The sequence below is a fragment of the Mesoplodon densirostris genome, chromosome 10 (assembly GCF_025265405.1).
Source record: "Mesoplodon densirostris isolate mMesDen1 chromosome 10, mMesDen1 primary haplotype, whole genome shotgun sequence".
NCBI lineage: Eukaryota > Metazoa > Chordata > Mammalia > Artiodactyla > Ziphiidae > Mesoplodon > Mesoplodon densirostris.
In genome coordinates, this window is record NC_082670.1 from 20,293,628 (window position 1) to 20,321,626 (window position 27,999).

A 27,999-nucleotide genomic window follows, 5' to 3' on the forward strand; every position below is an offset into this window, starting at 1 on the left:
CGCCACCCGGCGCGTCCCCGCCGCCGCCGCCTGGATCCCTGCACTCGGGTGCGCACGCTCGCTTGCCTGCTTCCTGCCGCTGCCGCCGCCGCCGCCTGGGCCATGGCGACCTGTTTTCGGCTGCGGAGCTGCCTGGCCCTGCACCTCCCGCGGACGCCTCCCAGCCGGGTCCTACGCCCCCGCGCCGACTACCCGATGGCCCGGATTCGCGGCTACGCCCGGGGCCCGGCGGGCCTTTCCTCGGCCCTGCTGCGCACCGACGGCTTCGTGGGCGGCAGCTGGCTCTCGGCCGCCGCCACCTTCCCGGTGCACGACCCGGCCAGCGGCGCCGAGCTGGGCTTGGTGGCCGACTGCGGGGTACCCGAGGCCCGCGCCGCCGTGCGTGCCGCCTACGAGGCTTTCTGCAGCTGGAGGGGGGTCTCGGCCAAGGTGAGTGCGCGCCAGGTCCAGGGGACGATCGGGCTTCGCCCTCTAGTGAAACCAGCTGTCACCTCCCCCTCCCCAATGCTCCGGGATACACCACGCGGAAAGTCATGGTAACAAGAAAAGAGATGGCCAACAAATCCGTTTGGAGCGTCGGCTTTGTGCCAAGCCCTGTGCCGACGCTAGGGAGCACAGCCCCGGCCTCAAGCCTCATAAAGTATCCAGTAGGTGATGCAGAACACCAACATGCAATTACAAGCTAGCAGTCCGGTGCGTGCGTGCGTGTATGTGTGTTGGGGGTGGAGGGCGGGAAGGGTCAGGGAAAGTGAGAGCACGAGTGACTTCAGAGCATCTGAAGCGCCTCCCCGGCTGCTTCAGTGGTCCACGAGGAGGCTGGTAGTGAGTGCCCCGGGCTCAAGTCACGAACTCGGCAGTGGAGAGAACTGGGGAAAAGAATCGAGCAGGGGAAGGGACCAGTCTCCAGGTTTGGGGCCTGATTAGAGAGCTCCATCTATTAACTGACATAGAGAATAGTGGAGAATTGGGGGTGCGGGATGGGGGCTGTTAGAGCATTTATTATGTGACACCTGGAGTCAGCCCACTGACTGTCCAGCCCAGTGACTGTCCACCACCCAGTGGAGTCAGCGAAGTGACTGTCCACCCTGTCCCTCAGCATCCGCCCTCTGAAGGAAGATACAAATCCAGCAATAAGGTCTAAGTACCCGAGGGAGTCATAGCTTTCATTCATCCATTAGATATTGTCCGGGCAACTGCTATGCCACGCACTGTGGGAGGTGCTTGCGATACAGCAATCAACAAAAGAAAGATTCCTGCCCTCTTGGAGTTCACTTGGGGGTGAGGGGTGGGAGGGGAGTTCTAACCTGTAAACAAAACATAGCTAAACAAATGTTAGAAGTGATAGATGCTATGAGGGAAAAAAAGGTAGAGAAGGAAGGCTAAGAGGATCAGAGGCCAGAGAAGAGGGGCAAGATACAAAATAAGTAGTGTGGGCAGGTGTATTGGTTTGCTAGGGCCGCCATAAGAGTATAACAGACTAGGTGGTTTAAACAATAGGAATTTCTCGTCTCAAAGTTCTGGAAGCTGGAAATCTGCTTTCCAGGTGTGGGCAGGGTTGGTTTCTTCTGAGGCCCCTCTCTCTGGCTTGTAGATGGCCGCCATCCCCCATCTTCACAAGCTTCTGCCTCTGAACTTGTCAGTGTCCTAGTCTCTTCTTGTGAAGACACTAGTTATATTGGGTTAGGATCCACCCTAATGACCTCATTTAACCTTTAAAACCTCTTTCGGGCTTCCCTGGTGGCGCAGTGGTTGAGAGTCCGCCTGCCGATGCAGGGGACACGGGTTTGTGCCCCGGTCCAGGAGGATCCCACATGCGGCAGAGCGGCTCGGCCCGTGAGCCATGGCCGCTGAGCCTGTGCTCCGCAACGGGAGAGGCCACAACAGTGAGAGGCCCGCGTACCGCAAAAAACAAAAAACAAACAAAAAAAACCTCTTTCAAGACCCTATCTCCAAATGCAGTCACATTCTGAGGTACTGGGGGGTTATATGAATTGGGGGGGACCCTGTAACATCAGGGTAGGCCTCATTGAGGACATGAGACACAAAGACCAAAGGAGTCAAGGGAATTCAGCTGGAGCAAAAATCCTGAGTCAGGGGCATGGCTGACACAGGTGTAGATCAGCAAGGAAGCCCGTGTGCTGAGGGAACTAACGTGGGGGGAGAGTCTTAGGAGGAGGGTGCTGGAGCCAGTGGGCTACGGAGCTATTTTAAGGACTGAGTGGGGTTTTACTGCGAGTGAGGCGGGGCTCCATTTCAAAGGGTTTCAGTCTATTCACAGTGTGGAGAATAGGCTTGAAGGGGGGCAATGGTGGAAGCCCAGAGGGCTAGGAAGCTGTGGCAGTGATTCATGTGGGAGATGCTGATGGGCCTGCACTAGGGTGGGAGCCGCCCAGGCGGTGAGGAGTGTTCTGGTAAAGGATACGTTTCGAAGGTAGAGGCAACTGCATTCCCTGACAGATGATTACAGACGAGGTGGGCGAGAAAGACAGGATGGAATGATGACCCCAGGGCTTCTGGCCAGAGCCACTGGAAGGAAGGAGTAACTATCCAGAGACGGGAAGGGGGTGAGAGGAGCAGCACTGGGGCGAGACGTCGGAGCTCAGCTTTGGACACATTGAGGCTGAGATGTTGTTAGTCACCAAGTGAGGGTGTTAAGGGTGTTAAGTAGGATGTTGGCTACGTGAGTCAGGAGAGGGAGGCCTGAACTAGGACAACACGCATAGCGCTTACAGCTGTGGGAGTGGCGAGCTTACAGGAAGGGTGGGCGTCGAGGCTGAGCCCTGGGCCCTCTGCCGTTGTTTGGGAGCCGCACCGGGGCCCACAGCCTCAAGCCTGCCGTGCAGGGGTGTTACAGTGCCCTGGAGCTCTTCCAGGTACAGTCAGGTGGTCTTCCCTGAGGCTTCTTGAAAGGACCTTGGAGCATCTTACTAAGGAAGTGGGGGAATCGGCTTTCTAAGGAAGCCGGGTCCACCTCTGCAGCTTGGACGGTGGGGCGCAACCGCAGCTTGTAAGGCAGCTTTCTTGCCCCGAGGCCTCTGCTGCTCGCCCCGCTACCCCCCCACCCCAGCTATTTTCTGCCTTCCTCTCTAGGCCCACTCACGTCCCGCCATTCCTGGGGTCTGGCTCGTGTATTATTTCTGCCGTGGCGCCCGTTGGACCACACAGCCTTCCGTGTCTCTCCCCTGAACCCGTAGCACGGCCCGTACCCTGGTCTCGCCCTTCCCCTTGACACCTTTTACATTACTTCACGTCTTTCTTTTCACGCGTTTTATGCCCTCCTTTCTCCACCTTGTGAACTCCTGGAGGACTTCAGGGGAAGACGGTTACTGACGCGTCTACTGACCGCCTCACAGGCTGATGCATTACTTTCTTGGGGCCTGCTGCAACAAATCACCCCAAACTCAGGGACTTAACAAAACGCAACAACACAAACTTATTCTTACAGTTCTGGAGGTCAGAAGTCCAAAACGGGTTTGCAGGGCTGCATTCCTTCAGGAACTCTAGGGCTTTCCTTGCCTTTTCCAGGTTCTAGAAGCCACCCGCAGTCTGTAGTCTGTGGCCCCGGAGCACTCCAACCTCTACTTCTGTTATCACATCGCGCACTCTGCCTCTGACCCGCCTCTCTCCCTCTTATAGCCATCCTCGTTGGTTACACTGGGCCCACCTGGGTAATTCAGGATCATCTCCTTACCGCAAGGTCCTGTACTTAATCACGTAGGCAGAATCCCTTCTGCCTTGTAAAGTAATATGTTCACAGGTTCCAAGGATTAGGATGAGGACCTCTTTGAGGGCCGTTATTGTGCCTTCCACAGCTGAGTGCTGTTCTTGGTGCTTCACGTGCATCTTGTTTAGTCCTTTCAATGGCCCTGTGAGGTAGATAGTCGAGCCATGCTGTGCGTGAGGAAACTGGCTTACAGAGGCTCCTGGTTCTGTAACTTCACTCTTGCTCAAGTGGAGGGCCTGGGATTTGAGCCCCACATTACTCCATCTACCACCAGCCTCCCCAGCCCCCTGTCTGAGTCCTGCACGCTTACTCAGCTCCTTACAAAGGCTGGAGTAGTTTCCTGGGGCTGGCGTCACAGAGTACCACAAACTTGGTGGTTTAAACCACAGAAATGTGTCACCTCAGTTCCAGAGGCAAGAAGCCTGAAATCAAGGTGTCAGCAGGGTTGGTTCGTTCTGAGGGCTCTGAGGGAAGGAACGGTTCCAGGTCTCTCTCCTTGGCTTATAGATGGCCATCTTCTCCCTGTGTCTCTCTGTGTCATCTTTCCTCTGTGCGTGCTTCTTTCTTGTCTAAATTTCCCTTTTATAAGGACATCAGTCATAGTGGGTTAGGGCCCATCCCGATGACCTTGTCTTAACTTGATGACCTCTATCAAGACCCCATCTCCAAACAAGGCCCATCCTGATGACCTTGTCTTCACTTGATGACCTGTGTCAAGACCCCATCTCCCCATCTCTGAGGTGCTGGGAATTGGGACTCCAACACACCTTTTTTGGGCAGGCACAACTAACCCATAACACGGGCTGTGCACACTGAGGGCAATTTGTGGCCTCTGCTGGTTTCTGTGTTCCGACTGGACCTTGGGTTTTCTTCCAGCAAGCAGAATCTGCTTTTTAGTCTTACCATTCTCATGCTGTTCCATGGTCTTCTCTCATCCTCTCTCAGACTATGTGTGGCGCTCTATTCCTTGCAGGCCATTTACGCACATTTCTTTTTTTTCTCTAAGCCAGGCCTCCTAGATTTCAGTCTCTCCTTTCTTACCCAGAATAAGTCACAGCACACAGGCCCACAGTCATCAGATTCTTAACCAGTATTGCACAGAGTGAGGGTGAAATTACTGTAGTAATACTGTTTTAAGAGCTGTCAATGCCTGTTTTCTGGGGGTTTGAGATTCAGAAGACTTCATCTCAACAACACCCTTGAGAGCTAAGATAATGAAGCTTATTAGCTTATCCAAAATAGGGAAGGGAAAGAACCCAGAGAAAGATGGTTAGTGGTGTTTACAGTCTCAGGCTCCCCGCTCATGAGTGGAATGAGAAAATAATTTAAATCTTAACACCTGCTGGATGGATTAGGCTGACAGACTGACAAACCAGGTTTGCTCGTTGCTGTGGGCAACCTTTCAGGCAGGTAGGAATAAACCAAAGATTCTCCTTTGCTTCGGATACACCTGTTTGGACGCAGGAAGCCAGAGCTCGGGGGCACATCTTCCTTCGGGGCACCTCTGTGTGGCCTGGTTGACCTGGATTCTCTGGGCTCTCTTTTTTTTAATGGTTTTATATGAGTTCCTTTAAAAAAATTTTTTTAAGAAACCATTTCTTCCATAATATACTTAATAATCCAATTTATTCATTCATCCTTTTATCTTTGGAAATTTTTAAAAATTGTGATAAAATGTACATAACACAAAATTTACCATTTTAGCCATTTGCAAGTGTACCGTTCAGTGGCATCAAGTACATCCACGGTGTTGTGCCTGGGCCCTCTTCTTAAGTGTGCAAAACCCCTTCAGATGCCTTACACACCCTGCAACCTCCACCCCAGTCTGTAGGACAAATTTAACTAGCCAGTGAGTCGTTAAAATAAAGAACTATACTTGAGGACATTGTGTTGAGTGAAATAAGCCAGTCACGGGACAAAGGCTGTATGATTCTACCTATATAAGGTACCTAGCGTAGTCAAATTCATAGAGACAGAAAGTAGAATCGTGGTTGTCAGAGGCTGCGGGGAGTGGAGAGTTGTTGTTTAACAGGTAGAGTCTCTGTTCTGCAAGATGAAAAGTATTCTGGAGATGGACGGTGGTGATTGTTGCACAACACTGTGAATGTGCTTAATGCCACTGAACTGCATACTTAAAAATGATTAAGATGGCAAATTTTATGTGTATTTCACTGCAATTAAACATAACTTTTTAAAAAAAGGAACTATACCTTAGTGTGGTGAAATTCAAGTTATTCATATTTACCATAAATAATAACAGCTGTTCCACAGACCTTTTGTCTCACAATTTATGACTCCGCACACCTTGTTAGATGCAACTTGAAATTGGATCTTTGTTATCACTTATCAAAGAACACCTGAAACAAATATAATGTATGTCAATTATACCTCAATTAAAAAAAGGTCAATGTATGTCTCCCCAAGAATGAGACCACACAGCAAATATTTTAGGAAACTGAAGACTATTTAATAGTCTGTCTTACACTTGGCATTTTACTATTTATTTTTTAATTCTTTTTCAGGAGAGGAGTTCTTTACTTCGGAAATGGTATGACTTAATGATGCAAAATAAGGATGACCTTGCCAAGATAATCACAGCTGAAAGTGTAAGTTCAGGACCCTAACTTACTACCTGAAGAAATTGCCTAGGAATTCTTAGACTGAAGCATGGGGAAGCCTCTAACTTCAGTGCTGTAGCTAAAGAAAAGGTGAATTCCTTGCCTAATGATCAGATATCAGCTAATTCTTATTTTGGGCACAAAATTAAGTCAGGCACACCTATTTAATAATATGCAAGAAATAGATTTAGAGTGGAACTGTGTGAATACTGCTTTTCCACCATTTCAGGTTTTTAGCATGTGACTGCTTTGATTGATTTTTCATGTTGTTTTTGTACATTTTCAAAGGTACCAGTTTTTTGGTTGCTCTAATAAATTACTTGCCACCGTTCACAATATTTAGAAGATGTTAGAAGGCAAAAAAATTGAAGAGGCAGTTCTAGGTGCCTCCCCCTAATTGTAAACACATTGAGAATGCAAATGATGATTGTGGCTCAGGGCAGAACCGTTAGGTGTCATTTCGGGGGACTCCAAGGAGCCTGGTCCTTTATGTCTCAGTGCAGAAACAATTCAACGAGAGGCAGAGTGATAGATAAGAAGTGATTTAGGACTTCCCTGGTGGCGCAGTGGTTAAGAATCCACCTGCCAATGCAGGGGACACAGGGTCGAGCCCTGGTCCGGGAAGATCCCACATGCCGCGGAACAACTAACCCCGTGCGCCACAAGTACTGAGCCTGCACTCTAGAGCCCACGTGCCACAACTACTGAAGCCCGTGCGCCTAGAGCCTGTGCTCTGCAACGAGAAGCCACGGCAATGAGAAGCCCATGCACCACAACGAAGAGCAGCCCCCGCTCGCCTCAACTAGAGAAAGCCCGTGTGCAGCAGCAAAGACCCAACACAACCATAAAAAAATATATAAATTTTTTTAAAAAGTGATTTAATAGGTTGCTTGTGAGGCTTACAAGCGGGCAGGCAAGCATTGCGCTGCCCCAAGTACTTAGTGGGTTACATTTTTATAATCAAAGGAAGAGAGGGGAGGGGGAGAAGACAGTCTTTGTCTTTCTTGAGTAGGTATCACGTTTCCGTCCTCGGCTCTGCCTCCACTTTGGGTTTTTTGTCCCTACATGGTCAGGCCAGGATTGTCGTGGCACTTTGGAAAAATTATTTCAGGTCTCACTACAATGAGGGTCTTTCACTTTGAAATGTCCTTTCCATAAATGATTTTTTTTGTGTGCGCAGAGCATGTGCTGGGGGTCATTAACTTGATGACACCACCAGGCAGGTTGTAGGTCTCATGCCACCATTGTTTTATTGTTTGGGGGCATGTCTCATGCTTCTTTTGTATGATTTTGTTGCTAATCAAGTTAGCTTGATTTTGTTGTTAAGCAAGCCAATCTGGCTTTGATGCTTAGTTGTTCGGCTTTATGAGTCAAACAAGCCCACATTGTTTCAGGATTTTCCCATTACTTTCCTGAGTGATCATTAACCTTACTGTGGTCTCCCAAAGCCCCCCGAAGTCCCTCTCTATCTACAGTCCCCTAATGGGGTTTCTAAGCTTACTATTTGATTATCCTACTCAACTATCAGCCTGGCAGGCTTCCTTCCATCCCCATTTGTGATTCTGCTTTCTAAGACTCACACGGAGGTTAGTGTTGACTTAAAATATATTCACAACCTAAAAGGTGAGAGTTTTGTTTCATTCGGCGGGAATTTTTAGGACCTCAAGCCCAGGAGGCGGCATCTCAAGTAACCCTGAGAGAACTGCTCCGAGGAGGTGAAGTGCAGAGCCAGGTTATACAGAAGTTTTGCAACAAAGAGCAGGTCGTCTGAATGTCAAAAGATTATTGTAAAGAAAACCAGATCCCAAGTTAAGGAATTGAGCGCTTTTCTTTGTATGGGAAGATGCAAGTCTGGGCTTACTGAACTCATTCCTTTGATGTGCACCTCAGCTCTCTGGGGCCAGTATCCTGTGTTTTCACATCCTGAGTTCACTCAGGGCTCACCAGCTCACATTGGAGGGCTGCAAATCGCTGATGACTGTGACATCCTTTGTTCACTGATGTGGCAGGAAATATTCCATTCCTCATTAGAAATCTCTCAACTACCCTGTGCGTTTTGTAACGGGAGACTTTTCTGCTCTGCTTGCATCCTTGAAGAATTTAGAAACTCAGAATCATGCTTTCGTTATTAGAAGGTAATGAGTGTGTCCTTTTCTGATTTAATTTAGGGAAAGCCACTAAAGGAGGCAGAGGGAGAAATTCTCTATTCTGCAAATTTCCTGGAGTGGTTTTCAGAGGAAGCCCGCCGCGTTTACGGAGACATTATCTACACCCCAGCAAAAGAAAAACGGGCCCTGGTCCTCAAGCAGCCCCTCGGTGTGGCCGCAGTCATCACCCCAGTATGTGGCAGTATCTGCAAGATCCTAGGGGAGGAGGTTGAGTGGGGTTTGAGCAGGTGTGCTCGTCCTGTTAGCTCTGTTACCTGTTCTTGGCTTCCTGATGCCATTGCTGCATGTGGAGGTGTGTTTCCTGGTCCTCTGCGATAGGTGTGAGAGGTGTGGTGGTGGCCAGGGGGCGTTTCCAATGCCTGCAGAAGGGGGATGACCCACTGGAGGACCCAGGGCCTCCTCTGACTTAGCATAAAGGCTTCTTTTGGCATTGCCTAGTACATCTAAAAAGATCGTCTGGTATTTATCATGTTTTAAAAAGACTTAAGATTTGACAATTTTTAAATGTGCTATAGTTTTGAGAAAAATTTATGCTTAATTTATGGTTATCATCAACAGCAAAGTATTTATGTATCTACCAGCAGGCACTGGGCCAGGTTCTGAAAGTAAAAAGGCTAAAAAATAAGATATTGTGTCTGCCTGGAGAGGGCTGCAGTATACTTGTGGGGCACCCAGCTTTCTCTACATGAACTGCCTTTCTTGGGTCCACCTTCTAGATCCCATGTTAGCTTCTCTACAATGTCTGCCAGCTGGTCTCCAGACTGCTTCTCTTTCCCTGCTCACCACAGTTACAGAGAACTGCCCCCCTCACTGCCTAGACTAGCCAGGTTTGACTCAGAGCCGACTCTCCACTAGCTGTGTGACCTTGAGCAAATTACTTAACTGCTCTCTCACTTTGTCCAAACCTGCAAATGAGGAGAAAAATACCAACCTCATTGGGTTGTGGAGAGGATTTAATTAATTATAGTTTAAAAGTGCTTAGAACAGTGCCTGGGACAGAATAAGCACTATATGAGTTTTTGCTGAAATAAAACATTGTTACTATAGATACACAGATGTGTACAGAGAGCTATCTCTAAATATATAGAGAGAGGAAAGTTATATATCATCTACCATTTTCAAAATCACCTTTGCTAATATTTTCCCCCCACAGGGTCAGCAAACTATGGCCCTCAGGCCAAATCCAGCCTGCTGCCTGTGTTTGTAAATAAAGTTTTATTGGGACAGAGCCACGCCTACTCATATACATACTGTATTGTCTGTGGTCTTGAGTCCTCGTGACAGAAACTGGACATCCCACAACGCCTAAAATTTTTACTACTCGGCCCCTTACAGAGAAAGTTGGCTGTCCCCAGTGTAGATGATTTTGTACTGTTTTTTGTTGTTGTTGTTGTTGTTGTTTGTTTTTTTATTAGTTTCTGCTTTATAACAAAGTGAATCAGTCATACATATACATCTGTTCCCACATCCCTTCCCTCTTGCGTCTCCCTCCCTCCCACCCTCCCTATCCCACCCCTCCAGGCGGTCACAAAGCACCGAGCTGTTTTAAGCTCTGAAGGTGTTTCCTTTCTCTCTGAGCCTTTGTCTCCCCAGTCCCTGCAGTCAGCAGGTACCAGGTGTTCTGAGAGCTCATCTGTGCAAGAACAGCTCTGCCAGGCAGCTGTGCACTGGAATTTGCTGGCTGACTTCCCAACCTGCCTGCCTTTGGACCAGGGGGCAGTCCTTCCTCTCACTTACCTCCTCTCTCTTCTGATCCAGTGGAATTTCCCCAGCGCCATGATCACGAGGAAGGTGGGGGCCGCCCTGGCAGCAGGCTGCACGGTAGTGGTGAAACCTGCGGAGGACACGCCCTTCTCTGCCCTGGCCTTGGCCGCGGTGAGCCTCTCTGCACAGAGTCCAAAAAAAAGGATGTTATCTGGGACAGAAGGAAAGACTTTCGAAACCTTCTTTGCCTGCGTCTCCTGTTTGATGGTGTTGTGTTTTAATTCACTAGCCGTTATTTTAACCCAGATGATGTTCTTTTTAGAAAAAATAACAGGGGAGTTTTCTGTCATCTGTAGGCAATGTATTGTTTAGGCTACCCTAAAAATGATATCTAGCCATCATTTTTAGTAAGTCATAGTAATGTGACTAAAATGTGGGCATTTCTCAGATTCAGGGCACCTCTTATTTACTGTTCCCTTCTCCAGCTCAATCTGCATCAGGCAGATCTTGTTCTTCTGTTGAAAACCCTCTAATAGCTTCTCATGTCTCTCAGAGTAAAATTCAGGCTTCCTGCAGTGGCCTGCACTTTTTTAAAATTGGGAATGTTTGATGAGTTTCTTCTGTTCTACACATTCCCCTTCATCCTTTTCTGTCCCTTACAGTTTATCTTTTGAAGAAGCAAGACATTTGACCGGTAGAGCTCCCCATAATCTGGGCTTTGCAGATGGCACACCATGCACCGTGTTCCTCTGTCTGCTGCACTTTCCACAGATTGGCAGCTGCATCCAGACGCTTCCTCAGACTTGGGTTTGATCCCATTTTGTGTCCTTTTGTCAGGAGGCGAGTAATGTCTGGGTGTCTCTGTTTTCATATTTGCAGCCATTGCTGTGCAATGCTGCTCAGTCTGTTAATTGATTAGGAGTGCAAAAATGGTGATATGTGAATTCTTTCCTTTTTCTTTCATTTCATTGATTCTTTTTATGTACAGTTTTCCAAATTAATGCATCTATTCCTGTCATCTGCCTAATGTTCCCAATTAGTTTGTTAGTAGCATTACGTGCCAGTAGATTTTAATGTATTTGATGAGTTTCAGTTTGCTGTGGTTATTATCCTTGATGAAGGTCAGATTGCCCCCATTTTTGGCCAATGGCAGCCTCTTCGAGTTGGCTCTTTTATCTTTTAACATAACTCTAACAGTTTTTGAGACCTTCCTTGCTAGTATGACAAGATATTTTAGACTTATTATATGTATTTCTTGCCCCAGACCTGGGATTAACCATTTTTGCAGAAAGCCCTTATTTCTTCTGGTAGGAAATTATATTTTAAGAGTACATTTGGGGCACTAGGGATGGTCATTGCTACTAGTTGGTCATTGTTTCTAGGCCTTTTAGTGTCAGGGCTAGGAAATATACGTATATGTATTCTCTCTCTCTCACACACACACACACACACACAAAATAGTGCTTCAATTCATACAGAAACTTCCAACAACACATTCATATTAATATCACATTAGCACTATTAAGAATCTTACTTCAGTTCCAAATATATTCTGTCCCTAAAGTCAGCCTAGTTTTTTTTTTTTTTGCCATTACTTTTTAGATTAAAACATCTATTTATTTCTCTTTTCTGTTTTTCCAGTTTGACCATTTGCTGCCACGTTTGCTGTTTCTCTTTACAGCTTGCAGACCAGGCTGGAATTCCTCCGGGTGTATACAACGTTATTCCCTGCTCTCAAAAGAAGGCCAAGGAAGTAGGGGAAGCACTTTGCACGGATCCCCTAGTGTCTAAAATTTCCTTTACGGGTTCAACAGCCACCGGAAAGGTATGTGACTCAAGTCTCAAAAAAACAAATGGCATTCTAATATCTTGTCTTTATAGAGTATCAAAATACTATTTCATCTCAATCACCATTTGTAGGAAGATTTCTGGCAGAGTGTTAAAAGCTCTGTCCCATAACGTAACGTCCAATCATTTTCTGGAGATATTTGGATGCTGCTCCTTATTGTGACATGACCTAGGTTTCTATTTGACAAAACTGAAAGTTTAGGGGTAGACAAGGTTCCCATTATTTGTTGCATGTGAAGTAGCTGAAAGTTTTCCATAACTTTGGAATTCCCATAACTCTGGAATGCATGTTTCTTTCATAAACTAGAATTAAAGAAATGGATGTCTTAGGACTGAACAAAAATTGTGTTTAGTATAAAGGTGCTCACAGAAACAGGAAGGTCTTTTTTTTTTTCATTTTTTTTCCCTCCTCATATGTTGAAAAGTTCTTTCCCGAAAACTTCATTTGTGTGCCTGTGAGTGCATTTTTACTTATCCTTTTAAATGTTCAAAAGAAAAAAAAAAAGCAGAGGAGAACAAAAGTTCTTATTTATGGTGTTTCTCTCCAGATAGTATACTTTTTTCTGCTGGTATTTATATACACACACACACACACACACACTCATGCTAGAGACGTACATAAACATATATCAGATAAAAATAATATAAATCTAATCTGAAAGTTTTGGTGAAACTGGTCATTTTTTGACACCATGAGAAGCAGGAGAGAATAAAGCAATTTTAGTAGCTCCCAACCATAACCACGTTTGTCATGCCATAAACTCACACTTGGGAAGCCTGCCGTTCATTCCAGAAGCAGGAATTTTTAGATCCATAAGCTGCTACCACCCTGATCAATGAATCCTGCAGAGCAAACTTACTCTCAGAGGGTTTCAAGATATCAATAGTTAGAGAAAAAGAGAGAAGCCTGGGAAAAAGGGTTGTAAACCTTTGCCATTGAAGCCAGAGAAATTCTCAGATGCTGGGCAAAGGCCAGCCACTCATTACTGAACCTCGCTTTGCTCAGTGAACTATCCCCATTGGATAGACCCCGAAGGAAAATGTCGAACACGTTCCTGCTAAGTCCAACTGTGCCTCTTCAATTATTTACACAGGACAGTGATTCACTTCAAGTGGTTTAAAGGGAAGAGTGATAGGAATCACTGATAAAGGAATAGCCAAGGGCCTCTTCTGAGCTGATCTTTGCAGAGGATCAGTGGCTGAGCTCCTGATCCTGGAACGTAGAATCCTGCCCCTACTGAACCCCGTTCGGTCAGCCTGTTCTGGAGATGCTGCCCTGCCCTCAATCCTTCCAGGAGGACCACCCCTCCCGGGGCCTGCTGCGGGGACAGCAGCCATGCTTTACAGCACATAATACCTCATCTGTTCCCCCACAGAGAATTCAACCATGAGTGGTCATTTGACCCGAGGAAAACAGATGCATAGGCTGGCCAGTGACCTAGGACGAGCGACCTGGCCATAGAGAGATGAGCTGGGCACTCACGTTCCCTTTCTAGGGCTTTGAAAGCTGAGATCCTGAGAAGGTCAGCAGGGGGAACTGGAGCAGAAAGGATTCCTTAAGACGTAGCAGGCCTGCAGGCAGTGCCACAGGGGTCATGAAGGTCAGAGCCAGGTTCAAGCCCTCATCATGCGCACTGAGTAGCAAGAAGACGCAGTCAGAGGACACAGGTGGAGGCAAGTGACCCATGAGCGAGCACAGTCAGAAAAATCAATGGCCTGGCAGAGAGTATTTCTTAAAAATTCAAAAGAAAATAAGGAAATAGGTTTACTCACTCCAGTCAGAATGGCCATCATTAAAAAGTCTACAAATAAATGCTGGAGAGGGTATGGAGAAAAGGGAACCCTCCTACACTGTTGGTAGGAGTATAAATTGGTGCAGCCACTATGGAGAACAGTATGAAGGTTCCTCAAAAAACTATGATCCAATAGAGTTGCCATATGATAGAGTTGTCATATGATCCAACAATCTCATTCCTGGGCAAATATCCAGACAAAACTATAATTCAAAAAGATAACATGCACCCCTATGTTCATAGCAGCACTATTTACAGTAGCCAAGACATGGAAGTAACCTAAATGTCCATCAACAGATAAATGGATAAAGAAGGTGTGGTATGTATATACAGTGGAATACTACTCAGCCATAAAAAAGAATGAAATAATGCCATTTGCAGCAATATGGTTGGACATAGAGATCATCATACTAAGTGAAGTCAGAAAGAGAAAGAAAAATACCATATGATATTGCTTATATGTGGAATCTACAATATGAACTTATCTACGAAACAGAAACAGACCCATAGACATAGAGAACAGACTTGTGGTTGCCAAGGGTGGGGGTGGGGTGAGGGAGGGATGGAGTGGGAGTTTGGGATTAGCAGATGCAAACTATTATATATAGACTGGATAAACAATAAGGTCCTACTGCATAGCACAGGGAACTATATTCAGTATCCTGTGATAAACCATGATGGAAAAGAATATGAAAAAGTATATACACACACATATACCTATATATGTATATATAACTGGATCACATTACTGTACAGCAGAAACTAACAACATTGTAAATCAACTATACATCAATAAAATAAAATTTAAAAAAAGAAATAGGTTTAATCTTAAAACTTGTACTACTTTGTTGAATAGTAACATTTCATTGAGAACACCATTTTTACTAGTTCATTGCTGGAATATTAACATCTGGGCATATAGAGAAGTACCAGCACTGACGCAATTTTCCAGCTTTTCTGAATTTTGACTAACAGATCTATTATAAAACCCACAGCGGTGTATCACAGGGACCAGTCCTGGAGTGACCTTGGACTTGTGACCACTGTTAGTTTCACTTGAACCATCCAAAGTGGGTCCATCATTCTCATAGCTGTGACTGGACAAAGACCTACCATCGTGTAATAAAGCAAACATCCCTGGGCAGCTTTCCTAGGCCATAAGAATCTCTTCCTGGATATTTAAAGCCTAATAGTTATATGTATCAAAAAGCCTTACAGTTGTGCATTGAGCTAGTGATTATACTTCTTTTTGTTGTTGTTATAGTGATTCTACTTCTACATATTTATACTGAGGGAATAATTGCAGTGTTGTTTTAACAGCAAGGAATTGGAAGCAACTTAAATTTCCAACAGATGGGGGCTGAATAAATAAATGAATGAATAGCTCTGCAGTGGAATACTAGGCAAGCAGCTAAAGGATGTTCTAGAAACACATGCTGATATGGGTGTGTTTAAAGTGTTGTGAGCATGTTATGATGTTCCAGATATATGACTAATTGGGAAGATAAAGCAGGTTATAAAGCTGTGTAACTCTACCATCCTGTTTTCTTTAAAAAAAAAAAAAGGCACATGCCCCTGGTGTGTGTGGCCAAATTCTGGACAGATACACCTTAAGATTTTATCAGTGGTAAGCTATGGGTTATGGGGTTATGGGTGATTTTATTAGCATATCTCTATAATATGATAATTTTATCATAATTTTTATCATAATTTTTTGTTTATCATAACAAATTTTTCCTAATTTTTTAATAGGTCATACATTGACCTGGTTCAAAAATCAGGACAATATAAACATGTTTATATTCAGAAGTTTCACCCTCACCCCATCCCTGATTTCCTCCCTTTTATAAGTAATTTTTAGTTTCTTTATCTTCCTCGTGTTTCTTTACCAAATGCAAGCAAATATGAATACATATAGATTCTTATTTTCCCGTTTTCTTATGCAAACTGTCATCTCGTATACACGACTGTGCACCTGGCTTTTTCCACTACTGGGTAGTTTTTTGAAACAAAGGCTCACCGGTCCATGTAGTTGATTCGGTGCTCACAGCATCCTCTCATCTGCTCCCAGGTCCTGTTGCGTCATGCAGCAAACTCTGTGAAAAGGGTGTCCATGGAGCTGGGCGGCCTTGCCCCATTCATCGTGTTCGACAGTGCCAATGTTGACCAGGCTGTCGCCGGGGCCATGGCATCTAAATTTAGGAACTCTGGACAGGTGAGTCCCAGGGCATTTTTCTGGGTTGTGTGTTTTACAGATCCTACCCCCTTCCTCACCTCCTGGGAGGACACTCCCCTCATTCTTTGTCCACATCCTCTTTCATCAGGTGTTTAGTAAGTGCCCCCTCTTTGCCTGGGACTCTGCTAGGCTCAGAAGGTCCAAAGAGTAATAAGGTATCATCCCTGGCTTCAAGGCATTTCCTGAACAGCAGATGCCTTTTAATCAAATCGTTCTCTCGTCTCATCTTTCAGCTCCTCTTTGAATCTGGTTATTTTCATAGTTTTACCCCAATGGGCTTTTCTCTGCTGAACAGGTTTAAACATCTCAGACACAAAATAGCATGAACACCTAGGGTCTGAGGCCCACAGTCTTAAGGAAAAGAAGGGAGGAAAATGTTGAGATGGAGCCTTGAAAAACTCAAAACCCTGCTGCCTGGATCTCATTCTTCCCGAGATGGAGGGGGCATGACAGGCACACACTACAGGGCTGCACACACTACAGTGGCCCAAGGAGGGTCCAGGTTGTCCTTGGGAGAGTGGTGGCCTGAGCTCACACCTTGTAGGGAATCCTGGAGCATTAGGTCTAGCAGGGACCTTCCCAGTTATCTGACACAAACCTTGCATGTTACAGCTGAAGACATGAAACTCTAGAAAGACTAATTGACTTGAAGTCATACATCCTTGGGTTCAGGATCTGGGACTGTGAACCTAGGGCCCGGTCTCCCAACTTCTATCCAAGCTGTTGCCAGGATCCTGGCTTCTTATACAATATTCTTAAGCACTTTGTCTTGGAGAACCATCACTAAGCAGTTTTAAATGCATTCCAGAAATGGAATGATAACTCCTGAAAGGTTATCTGGGGGGGAAAAAAAGGTGAAATGTTGTACAGTATTCCATATTAAATAGTTTTCATCCTTGTTTTGGCCTTTGGTAATTAATTTTTCTCCTTTCACATAACCTAATAAGCTTGGTTGTTTCAGAAACAGGTATGTTTCCTTTTAGAAACAGAAAATGGCAAGGTGTGTAACCTTCAGAGTTACACTTATAAAACTACAACCTTGGGGTGTATTGCTTTAAGCCAATAAAAATGGATAGGATACAAAATTATCTACAGGCTTGTTTCTATTAGAAAAATACACGATTAAGAAAAAAGCCAAAAAAAAAGAGAAAAAGCCAAGAAGAAAACGTATCAAGGATAATAACTACATTTCCTGTAATGTGTTTATATTACATAATTTTTAAATATTAGGTCTAATTAGAAAAAATAATAAGCAAAGGGCTTTTCAATAATTTAGGCTGACATGGAAGAATGGTCTTGCGTCCGTTTTCAAAATCTCGGATTCCGCCAAGCATCTGAAAGGTTTAATAAGCTAGTGGATGTAAGTTAGCCTTTGAATCCCTTTCCTTCTAGCTCTGCTGCCACTGCAGCATCACTGTCTCAGGGAGTTACAGTTTCTTGTGTTGGTTTTATTCTTTCCAATAGGAGCCATTCGAAAAAACCTGGGTTAGGTGGCTTTTGGGTTTTTTGTGCAGATATTTATCCTCGCTTACCTGTTTAACCACAGAGATGTGGCGGCTGTAGAGGGGCTTGGAGAAGTACATGCACTCAGCACGTTTGTCTTTAGGGCCAAGCCCACGTGGGGAGGAACATAGCAGGTTGAACACAGGACGGGAATCACCTGGGAAAGTGCATTCACGTTCAGAGGTAGCAGCAGTCACACGGTTGTTGGTTGGGTCAATAGCTTCCAACAAACTGTCAGTGTGAGTTTGTTTCTTTTTGCCTAGACTTGTGTTTGCTCAAACCGTTTCTTGGTGCAAAGGGGTATCCATGATTCCTTTGTGAAAAAATTTGCCGAGGCAATTAAAACAAACCTGCACGTGGGTAATGGATTTGAGGAGAGAACTACTCAAGGCCCGTTAATTAATGAGAAAGCTGTAGAAAAGGTAAGTTCGTTTTATTATCTGTTCAATGTCATGGTTTCAGTATCAGAAGCTTAACTAGCAAAACCACTCTGGTAAGGTGGCCGGCAAGGCGGTTTTGGAAATAATGGAGAAATTGGGAAAACAACTGAGTTTCTGCCAATTTGTATAAACTGAGTGGCACCACATGGTTATAAGCTTTTCCAGCTCCATCATTTCACTGAGTCCCCATGAGATCTGTCACTTCTGTTCTCCTACTGCCCTTCCTAAATTTTCTTTTACAGTGGTGATAATTTTTTTTTTTTGCGTTGCGCGGGCCTCTCACTGCTGTGGCCTCTCCCGCTTCGGAGCACAGGCTCCAGACGCGCAGGCCCAGCAGCCATGGCCCACAGGCCCAGCCACTCCGCAGCATGTGGGATCCTCCCAGACTGGGGCACGAACCCGTGTCCCCTGCATCGGCAGGTGGACTCCCAACCACTGCGCCACCAGGGAAGCCCCAGTGGTGATATTTTATCTCCTGCTGCCTCAGGAATTAAGATCCTGAAATACAAAGTTCTTTAATTTTTGGAACATCTAAAAGGAAAGGAAAAAGGCTTTTTTTTTTTTTGCTGTACTCGGGCCTCTCACCCTTGTGGCTTCTCCCGTTGCGGAGCACAGGCTCCGGATGCGCAGGCCCAGTGGCCATGGCTCACGGGCCCAGCCGCTCCGCGGCATGTGGGATCTTCCTGGACCGGGGCACGAACCCGTGTCCCCTGCATCGGCAGGTGGACTCTCAACCACTGCGCCACCAGGGAAGCCCCAAGGCTTTGTTTTTGAGATCGTTTATGTTTCAGCTGACCTGCTGGCTGGCACTGAAAACAAAATGCCCTTGCAGAAGAATCCTTGGTGAAAACATCCTGGCAGGAGATGTAGAGCCACAGAAGTCATGTTTAAGATTTAGAGATGGCAAGAAAGGGAAACTCCTTAAGCAAGGATTTGTTTGTTCAAATAATGTCACAATCTTGACTACTAGTGAGGTGAGTTTTCTCTTCTTGTTCCACTGTTTTAAAAAAATAATCCTGGGCTTCCCTGGTGGCACAGTGGTTGAGAGTCTGCCTGCTGATGCAGGGGACACAGGTTCGTGCCCCGGTCTGGGAAGATCCCATATGCCGCGGAGTGGCTGGGCCCGTGAGCCGTGGCCGCTGAGCCTGCGTGTCCGGAGCCTGTGCTCCGCAACGGGAGAGGCCACAGCAGTGAGAGGCCCGCGTACCGCAAAAAAAAATATAATAATAATAATCCTCTTTAGAGTTGCTTACAAGGAGGTTTCTTATAATACCAATCATCCGGTATGCTCCCTAGATAAGTCCTTACTTGGTAGAAAGGATTTCAATAGAATTTTAGTAAAAAATGGAGGCTGGAGGTTGTGTGTGGGGAAAAAAGGGGGCACAGCCAGCCTCCTGGGTCACCTGAGGAATCAAAATCAAGTTAGAGCCAGGTCAGCACCCAGGTGGGAAGCACAGCCCAGTCGCTGTTCGTCGGCCTCCTGAGGGCCTGAGGACCAAGCCCTGGCATGGCTGCCCTGACCCAGTGGGCAGTCTGGTTGGCTGAAGATCATGTCTGGTGCCTTCCCTAGAGGACACCAAGGAAGCACTGGGGTTTTACAGAGCTCTGATGACATTGCCTTGGGATTCTCTACCTCTAGATAAAGAACATACGTTAAAGTTTACATGGGTGCCACCTGCATTTTTGAGATGACTCTAGACCCTGGGCACTCAGCCAGCGAAGAAAATTTGACTCTGTACCAGCTGTGGTTCAAGTCCCAGAGGGGTGGTTCTTAACCCACCCAGGACCTTTAACAACTACAGATGCCTCGGTCCTACTTGAGGAGATTGGGGGTGAATTTGTCTGGAGTAGGGCCCAGGCATTTAGTGCCCCAGTTATTGCTAGTTTGCAGACTGGGAAACCTGTCTGGAGACTTTGTTGTTATTCTTGCCAAAGTGATTGTATAGACATTACTCTCTAGAGGACTCTGTTTCCTAGGACCTCAAGCCACTACAGTTGAAGGGTTTTTTTGTTTTTGTTTATTTTCCTCTGAGAGTTTAGTAGAAAACATCTTGTCTGAAAACAATCCATTGGGCTGGCTTTAGTGTACATACAGTCACAGGGTAACTACCTGGGGGAAAAAGTGCACATCACTTTTAATGTGACAAGAGGACACAGCATATTCTATTTGAGGTCAAATAGGATGGGGCCTCGTTAAGTATGTTAAATAGAGGTGTTTTTCGAGATATAAATCACAGAAAGTAAGCTAATGGGGATTTGTCGCAGACAGTAGACTATGAGGGCATTGGAAGGGGTAAGGATTTCAAAGGGTGAATCTCGATGGCAGACTGTGCCCAAGCCTATATTTATCTCTTCTGAAATCCTACAGCATATTCCACTGAGAATGGGAGGCGGGGGGAGACTCCAGTGGACCATGGATTGTGATGAACTTCTGGAAGGCAGCAGGGATTGTGTTAACAGATGAGGCAGGCCCAGGGGAAGCCTGCAGAGGAAATGGGTGTCATTTCTAGGATGGAGCTTTCCTAGAAATGGCTGGGGTAGAGGGTAGCAGTGGGAGGAGGGGAGAAATAGTGCTAATTGGTTCTACTTCTGCACAGTTTTCTGGGTCATTTCCCTCCACCCACCACCAACACATACAACCTAACAGAGGCGTTTGCTGTGGGCAGGAAAATGCCTCTGCAGAAATAGAGCAGCCAGCCTAGGAGGAGTACAGCTTGAGGGGTGAGGGTAGGCACGCCAGAGAGGGGCTCCCCTGCCTTTGCCCTTTGCTCGGGTGGGGCCACCCCTAAAGTGAAGCCGGCCAAGTGAGATAAACCCAAGCTTGGCGCTGTCCCTCTCGTTCGGGGAAGAGACTGGAAACAACAGAGGTCACCCATGTCACCCGTTGAAATTAACCAACCCCATCCTTCATTAGAAAGATGAACAACCAAGAATCATGACAGCCCTAGAGGAAAACCCATAGCACATCAGAGGAGGGTCAAGAACAAACAGAACCGTTGACCCTCAAGGAAGTAGACGACTCTGTGAACAGACAGGATTTTTTCTAGGAACCTAACAGTATTCTCCAAGAGTTCTGAGAAGACAGTACATCTATAAAACAGAAGCAGGTTCTATGAAAATGAAGCAATGAGAAAAGAAAGAACATTTTGTGTTTTGGGTTTTTTTTTTTTTTGCGGTACGCGGGCCTCTCACTGTTGTGGCCTCTCCCGTTGTGGAGCACAGGCTCCGGATGCGCAGGCTCACAGACCCAGCCGCTCTGCGGCATGTGGGATCTTCCCGGACCAGGGCACGAACCCGTGTCCCCTGCATCGGCAGGCGGACTCTCAACCACTGCGCCGCCACCAGGGAAGCCCGAAAGAACATTTTTATTTATTTATTTGGCTGTGCCGCACAGCTTGTGGGATCTCAGTTCTCTGACCAGGGATTGAACCCAGGCCACAGCAGTGAAGGCCTGGAATCCTAACCACTAGGCCACCAGGGAACTCCTAGAAAGAATGTTTTTAGAAATTGAAAACATGGTGGTCAAAATCTTTTTAAAACTCAGTAATGGGGCTTCCCTGGTGGTACAGTGGTTGAGAGTCTGCCTGCCGATGCAGGGGACACGGGTTCGTGCCCTGGTCCAGGAGGATCCCACATGCTGCAGAGCAGCTAGGCCCGTGAGCCTGCGTGTCCGGAGCCTGTGCTATGCAACGGGAGAGGCCACAACACTGAGAGGCCCACATACCGCAAAAACAAAAACAGAAACAAAAAACCTCAGTAATGAAGATGGAAGACAAAATCGAGGAGAGCTCTTAGAATTTTTTTTTTTTTTTCTTTTTGCGGTATGTGGGCCTCTCACTGTTGTGGCCTCTCCCGTTGCGGAGCACAGGCTCCGGATGCGCAGGCCCAGCGGCCATGGCTCACGGGCCCAGCCGCTCCGCGGCATATGGGATCCTCCCAGACCGGGGCACGAACCTGTATCCCCTGCATCGGCAGGCGGACTCTTAACCACTGCGCCACCAGGGAGGCCCGAGCTCTTAGAATTTATAGCAAAAGACAAAGAGATGAAAAATATGGCAGGAATGCACAAAGAAATCTATCTGAGGTGAGGGGTGTATCCATTTTAGTAATAGGAACTCTAGAAAGAAAGACATGAGATGGAAGAAATAGGATTATCAAATACTAGAGGAAAACTTCTCAGAGCTGGGGGACAATAACAATTCTTCAAAATTGAAAGACTTCGTCAATTGCCAAGTAGAATAATAAAAAGAAAAACCCAGATATGTTTCATTAAAATTTTAGAATGTCAGGAACGTACCAGAATATTCAAGAAGCTTCCAGAGGCGGGAAAAGCTACCACAAACCCACAAAGGAGTGATTTTTTTTTTTTTTTTTTTTTTTTTTGGCTACGCTGCTGGCATGTGGGATCTAAGTTCCCTGATCAGGGATCGAACCTGCACTCAACGTTCTGAAGGAAAACTACTTTGGGTCCAAATTCCATCACCAACCAATGCAAGGTAAAACACCAGACATGCCATGTCAGAAAACTCTGAAGGTAAACCATTTTCAGTGCACCTTTTTTGAAACAACTACTCGAGGAGAATGTATTAGAACAAAATGAAAGTGAAATCCAGGGAGGAGAACAACATGGGATCCAAGAGCCTGGAACTAACCCAGGAAGGAGATGAGAACAAATCCCAGGAAGACAGCTGAGCATCAGGCCTGCAAAGACATGGGCATATGTATATTAGACCGTTAGACAAACTGTAAGAGCAAACAGCCAGAAAATCACAGAGCTGGGAGGAGACAGCATGGTACACACCATGTGCCCTCTTGCCTCTGTACCTCTGTGTATTTGGTTCTTTCTACCCAGAAGGGACCAGGGTACATTAACCTATTTGAAAAAAAAAGAAACCCAGTTACAGTTTTCTGCAGTTTAAACGTTTCCCAAGTATCCTTGACCACCTTTCCCAAGGGCTGTTCTTTTTCTCTTCACACAGGTAGAGGAACATGTGAGTGATGCCATTTCCAAAGGGGCCACCGTTGTGACAGGTGGGAAGCGACATCAAGTTGGAAAAAATTTCTTCGAGCCCACCCTGCTCAGCAACGTCACCCGAGACATGCTCTGCTCTCAGGAAGAGACTTTTGGGCCTGTGGCACCCGTTATCAAGTAAGGTCATCCGGCGGGTCGGAAGACAGGAGAAAGGATAGGAAAGGAAAAGGAAACCCGGAGAGAAATCCAGTTCATGTGTCGTTTGAGGCCTGGGTGGGGGATGGGCTGAAGTAGAGAGCAGGGTTGTGGAAGCACTAAGTTCAATGTAACATTTAAAAAATTTTGTTTCTATTATTGCCTCTTCAGACCACAAAATTCACCAAATTCTCTACTTTGCTCTCTTGCTTTCTGCCGAACTCATTTTTCTTTGTAATGAAGTACATCCTTTAAGAGTTCTTTCAAGGGTGTCTGTGGGAAAGGAACTGTGTGTTCTTAGGTGACCTTTTATCTCACAGTCACAAGTAAATAATTTACCTGCATAAAATTCTAGCTTCAACACTTTGAAGATGTCACACCTTGGTCTACTTACTTCCAGGGTTGTCACTGAGAAAGCTGATACCTGGTTCTTACTCCTGTGAAGGGATATGCGTTTTCTCTTTAGAGACTTTTAAAATATCTCACGGCCTTTGACGTTCTTAAATCTTACCATGGTAGCTTGGGTATGGCACATTGTGAGCTTTTTCAGTCAGAGGTCCTAATGTCTTTCTTTAATGTCTAAAGTGTTTGTTTAGTCCTGGGAAATTCTTGGTCGTTATTTCTCCAAATATTTCTCTCTCTTCTATTGCTAATGAAATTTATAGATTAATCTGACATTGGGGAAATGAACCACTGGGAGAACTTTCATCTTCTTTGTTTTAATAAAAATTTTTTTTACCTGGAGTATGAACTTGACATTTTCCAAAAGGATGCAGTGGTTAGGAATGCAGGCTTTGGAGTTGAGTTGGGTGTAGTTTCAGGCTTTGCTATTTCATACCTGTGTCCCCTTGAACAAGTTAACTTCTCTGAGCCTCAGGGTCCTCGATGGGAAAAGGAATTAAAACTAGTACCTGCCTCACAGGACAGTTGTAAGGTTTAAATGACATAATGTACGTAAAGCACTTAGCACATTGCCTGATGTCATTATGGTTGTTGTTGTGTAAATAAAGCATTAGGTCAGGGAGGGGGACACAGTTGTTACTAGGGGTCTCTAGTCTCACACTTTTGGGACACAGGGTGGTGGGAGCACCACCCACATTAGCACAGAAAGGTGAAAATCCTCAAGGATGTCACAACTGGTGATGTGATGACTGCATTTTCTTTTTATTTATTTATTTATTTATTTGGTTGCACTGGGTCTTAGTGGCTCCAGGGCTCCGTAGCTGTGGCACGTGGGCTCCTTAGTTGCAGCAGGTGGGCTCCTTAGTTGCGGCACACATATGGGATCTTGTTCCCTGACCAGGGCTCGAACCCGGGCCCCCTGCATTGGGAGCTCAGTCTTATCCACTGTGCCACCAGGGAAGTCCCGATGGCTGCATTTTCGAGGGACAGGTGGGCAGTGAGGACATGGGTGATGCCCTGTTTTCTGTTCTCTGGCGGATAGAATGGCTTGCTCTCTACAGGTGGAGAGCCAAGCCCTGGGAGACGCAGCTGGTCATCCTCGGAACAAATAATTTTCTTGGGGTCACCCTCCTTGACCTGCCCTCCCCCAGAGCGCTCTCTTCTCTCCCAGGCGTCCTCTTGCATTGACTGGGGTCTGCCAGCTCTGCCTGGTGCCTTCAGCGGGCTGGCTGGCTGGCTGCCACCGCTGCTGGACCTCTGAATTGAGGAACTGGGATGTGGACACTCTTTTGCCCCCAGTTATAGTTCTGGGGCAACAGAAAAAGGCCTCTGAAATGTTGTTCCAGAAATAATGATGATAAAGCTGGAAGAGACTGCATAAGGCTTCCATACTAGCAGTCTCATTGCCAAGGGGAACAGACCCCCAGCACCGTCACACTGTTCAGAGCGTAAGTGGTGGGGCCGACACTGAAGCCCTGGGCCCCAGTGGCCTCTGGATGTTTTCCTTCTACATTATGGCTGCTTCTAAAGTAGTTGTTATGATCGGTACATTTCTTTTTTTTTTTTTCGGCCCCGCCTTGTGGCTTGCGGGATCCCAGTTCCCCAACCAGGGATTGAACCCGGGGCCACAGCACTGAAAGCGTGGAGTCCCAACCACTGGACTACCAGGGAAGTCCGATCGGTACATATTATTCTTCTTAGTAGGTAGCAAGAGCCGTCATCCTTTTCTTAAGGCGTTTTGTTCGACATTCTGAATACTCCGCGGTTCCCTGTGTGTCTCCCGATCTCCTAGAGGAGATGAACTGGTGTTGATCCGAGCTCGCTAGCCTTGAGCTCTGCACGGCTGCAGTGAGTGATGTTTTCCTCTGTCCTCTCTGCAAAGCTCTGGTTAACCCCTCGCCCTTATTTGAGAAACAAATCAGGAGGAAATCAGCTGGTTTTCCTTACTCTCCCCTTAGGGATTTTGCTGATGACCCCTCTTGACTTTGGCAGGTTTGATACAGAGGAGGAGGCGGTGGCGATCGCTAACGTGGCCGACGTCGGGCTGGCAGGTAGGCGTCTGTCCTCGCTCAGTAGCTGTCATAATCACCTCTCCAGCTGATGCCAGGGTGACCTTTTAAACGTCACCCTGGGTTTTGAGAAGGCAACTTCATTGGAGCATGTGTTTCATTGCTTTCCCAGGGGCGAGGGTGGGCTTGTGCAAGTCCGTGTTCTTTTGCCTCGTTCCCGGATGCAGGATGGGGGCTCCCTGGTTGGAGCTGGGTATGGTTGTGGGAGAAGAAGCAGTGCCGTGTTTCAGGTGGAGAATCACACGCACCCTGTAAGTCCCATGTTCCCAGAGGCTCAATGCCTGGAAATTCCAAGGGCTTTTCCTCCCATTTTGTGTGGCTCCTGGAAGCCTGAACAAAAGAGATAGCGCCCGACCTCACAGAGAGCATCAGGGGCAATGAAGGAAGTGAAGGCAGCACAGGCAGAGGGAGCCTCACAGGGTAGCTGCCGTTCTTTCAGTTTGGACATGGACAAGGTGGCCACAGAACGTACCCTATTTATATGTGCATAAATGCACTCAACAAGGGCTTCCCTGGTGGCGCACTGGTTAAGAGTCTGCCTGTCAATGCAGGGGACACAGGTTTGAGCCCTAGTCTGGGAAGATCCCACATGCTGCAGAGCAACTAAGCTTGTGCGCCACAACTACTGAGCCCGTGAGCCACAACTGCTGAGCCCGCATGCCACAACTACAGAAGCCCACGCACCTAGAGCCCGTGCTCCACAAGAGAAGCCACCGCAATGAGAAGCCCACACACTGCAACGAAGAGTAGCCCCCGCTTGCCACAACTAGAGAAAGCCCGCGTGCAGCAATGAAGACCCAATGCAGCCAACAATAAATAAATGACTTTATTAAAAAAAATAAGGCATTAAAAAAATGCAATCAACCAATCTGTATTTAGCATCCAGAGTGAATGAAGTGCTGACGAAGATACAAGATACAGCTGTGCTCTATTGGAGCTTCCCCTCTGGGTGGAAGAGAACTGCTGATAACCAGAGGAAGGCCGTGCACACTGTAGGGTCCCTTACTTTGCTGCTGAGACTGAGTCTGCCCCTACTCAGAGAGCCTAACGCTGGAGTAAGGTGTGCACAAGTCCCTCCATAACGCTGAGTTTGGTATTCCCTTCGTCCCTTCTCGATGGGATGGATGGTGGAGGAAGCCACACTCCGAACCAGGTCGTCAAAGATGGGCAGGATTCTGGTTGTGCAGAGATCGGAGGAGAGAGATTCTGGGCAGAGGGGGACCAGGGGTGTTAAGAAGTGAAGTAAGATAAGACAAAGAGGACTGGGTGGACAAGTTTGGTGACAGTGGTTGGTGCCTGGAATAGTGGAAGATAAAGCTGAAAATGTTGACTGAAACCACGTTAGGGAGAGTTCAAATACCCACCAAATTTAACCTTATTTATAGGTAACAAGGAGTCACTGGAAGGTTTGGGATTAAAAATATCACATGGATAATCTAACTGACGTGTGCAGGATGCCCTGAACAGGAGGCCACAGAAGCTGCGTTCATTATTGTTACAGTCCTGATAGGAGACGGTGAGAGTGCTAGCGAGAGTGGAACAGAAGCAGAAAGATGATTTCCAAAGGTTTTGAGATGAAGACGTGCACAGGACCACCTCGGGGCTCCACATGGGAGCAGGGAGGGTTCTCGGCCCGCATGACTAGGCAGATGGTCATCCGTGGCATCCTCAGCTGTGGACATGATGTCTTTAATCAGGGGTCCCCAACCCCCAGGGCCACAGACCAGTACGGGTCCGCAGCCCATTAGGAACCGGGCCACACAGCAGGTGGTGAGCGGCGGGCGAGTGAGGGAAGCTTCATCTGCCAGTTCCCATCACTCCCCCCACCCCCCACCGCTCGCATTACTGCCTGAACCGTCTCCCCCTGCTGTCCATGGAGAAATTGTCTTCCAGGAAACCAGTCCCCGGTGCCAAAAAGATTGGGGACCGCTGGCTTTAATGACTATTCTACATCCATGTCCCTTATCCCCATGACAGGTTATTTTTACTCTCAAGACCCAGCCCAGATCTGGAGGGTGGCGGAGCGGCTAGAAGTCGGCATGGTCGGCGTCAACGAAGGACTGATCTCCTCCGTGGAGTGCCCTTTCGGTGGCGTGAAGCAGTCGGGCCTCGGGCGAGAGGGCTCCAAGTATGGCATTGATGAGTACCTGGAGCTCAAGTATGTGTGCTTTGGAGGCTTATAGGATTCTTTAGTTCTTTAAAAAATAAAAAAGGAAGCTTCGCCACAGGTATGGGGACATGCCATCCATTATTTTAAATAAGCCCATAGGGTATCTGAATTAGGAATTTTTTTTTTTAATTTGTTATCTAGAGGTCAAATTTTAGTA

General features: G+C 46.7%; 2 protein-coding genes across 12 annotated transcripts in view; one reads left to right on the top strand and one right to left on the bottom strand.

The window, feature by feature from the left end:
* GPLD1 (glycosylphosphatidylinositol specific phospholipase D1) overlaps window positions 1-27,999 on the bottom strand; it is a 93,600-nt gene that overhangs the window by 58,099 nt on the left and 7,502 nt on the right. For 3 of the 10 annotated variants that reach the window (XR_009533602.1, XM_060110688.1, XM_060110679.1), the window contains exons 3-5: window positions 15,876-15,951; window positions 10,248-10,395; window positions 5,970-6,081 (exon numbers count right to left, since the gene is read on the bottom strand). The exons of 1 other annotated variant lie outside the window; for it this stretch is intronic. The gene's annotated coding sequence lies outside the window, so the exon portion shown is untranslated. Of the gene's footprint in view, window positions 1-5,969; window positions 6,082-8,764; window positions 8,870-10,247; window positions 10,396-15,875; window positions 16,014-17,623; window positions 17,752-27,999 lie in introns of those variants that run through there. 6 more of the 10 variants (XM_060110680.1, XM_060110683.1, XM_060110681.1 and 3 more) reach the window with 6 other exon arrangements.
* ALDH5A1 (aldehyde dehydrogenase 5 family member A1) lies at window positions 22-27,999 on the top strand. Of its 2 annotated transcripts, XM_060110690.1 has the most exons (10): window positions 22-429; window positions 6,247-6,330; window positions 8,511-8,681; window positions 10,269-10,385; window positions 11,896-12,039; window positions 15,927-16,070; window positions 17,858-18,016; window positions 23,014-23,183; window positions 25,596-25,654; window positions 27,650-27,999. In XM_060110690.1, exons 1-10 carry the CDS (start codon window positions 103-105, stop codon window positions 27,853-27,855), a joined length of 1,581 nt encoding a protein of 526 aa, XP_059966673.1. In that variant the 5' UTR covers window positions 22-102; the 3' UTR covers window positions 27,856-27,999. The 2 variants fall into 2 exon arrangements, with proteins under 2 accessions (XP_059966673.1, XP_059966674.1); XM_060110691.1 differs by lacking the exon at window positions 17,858-18,016.

What these genes read in the sequence shown, in the direction of transcription:
- ALDH5A1 (XM_060110690.1), top strand. Translation starts at nt 103, where the DNA reads ATGGCGACCTGTTTTCGGCTGCGGAGCTGCCTGGCCCTGCACCTCCCG. An exon ending in TGGCCGCAGTCATCACCCCA is followed by an intron (nt 8,682 to 10,268) that starts GTATGTGGCAGT and finishes CTTCTGATCCAG; the next exon opens with TGGAATTTCCCCAGCGCCAT. An exon ending in GGCCGACGTCGGGCTGGCAG is followed by an intron (nt 25,655 to 27,649) that starts GTAGGCGTCTGT and finishes TCCCCATGACAG; the next exon opens with GTTATTTTTACTCTCAAGAC.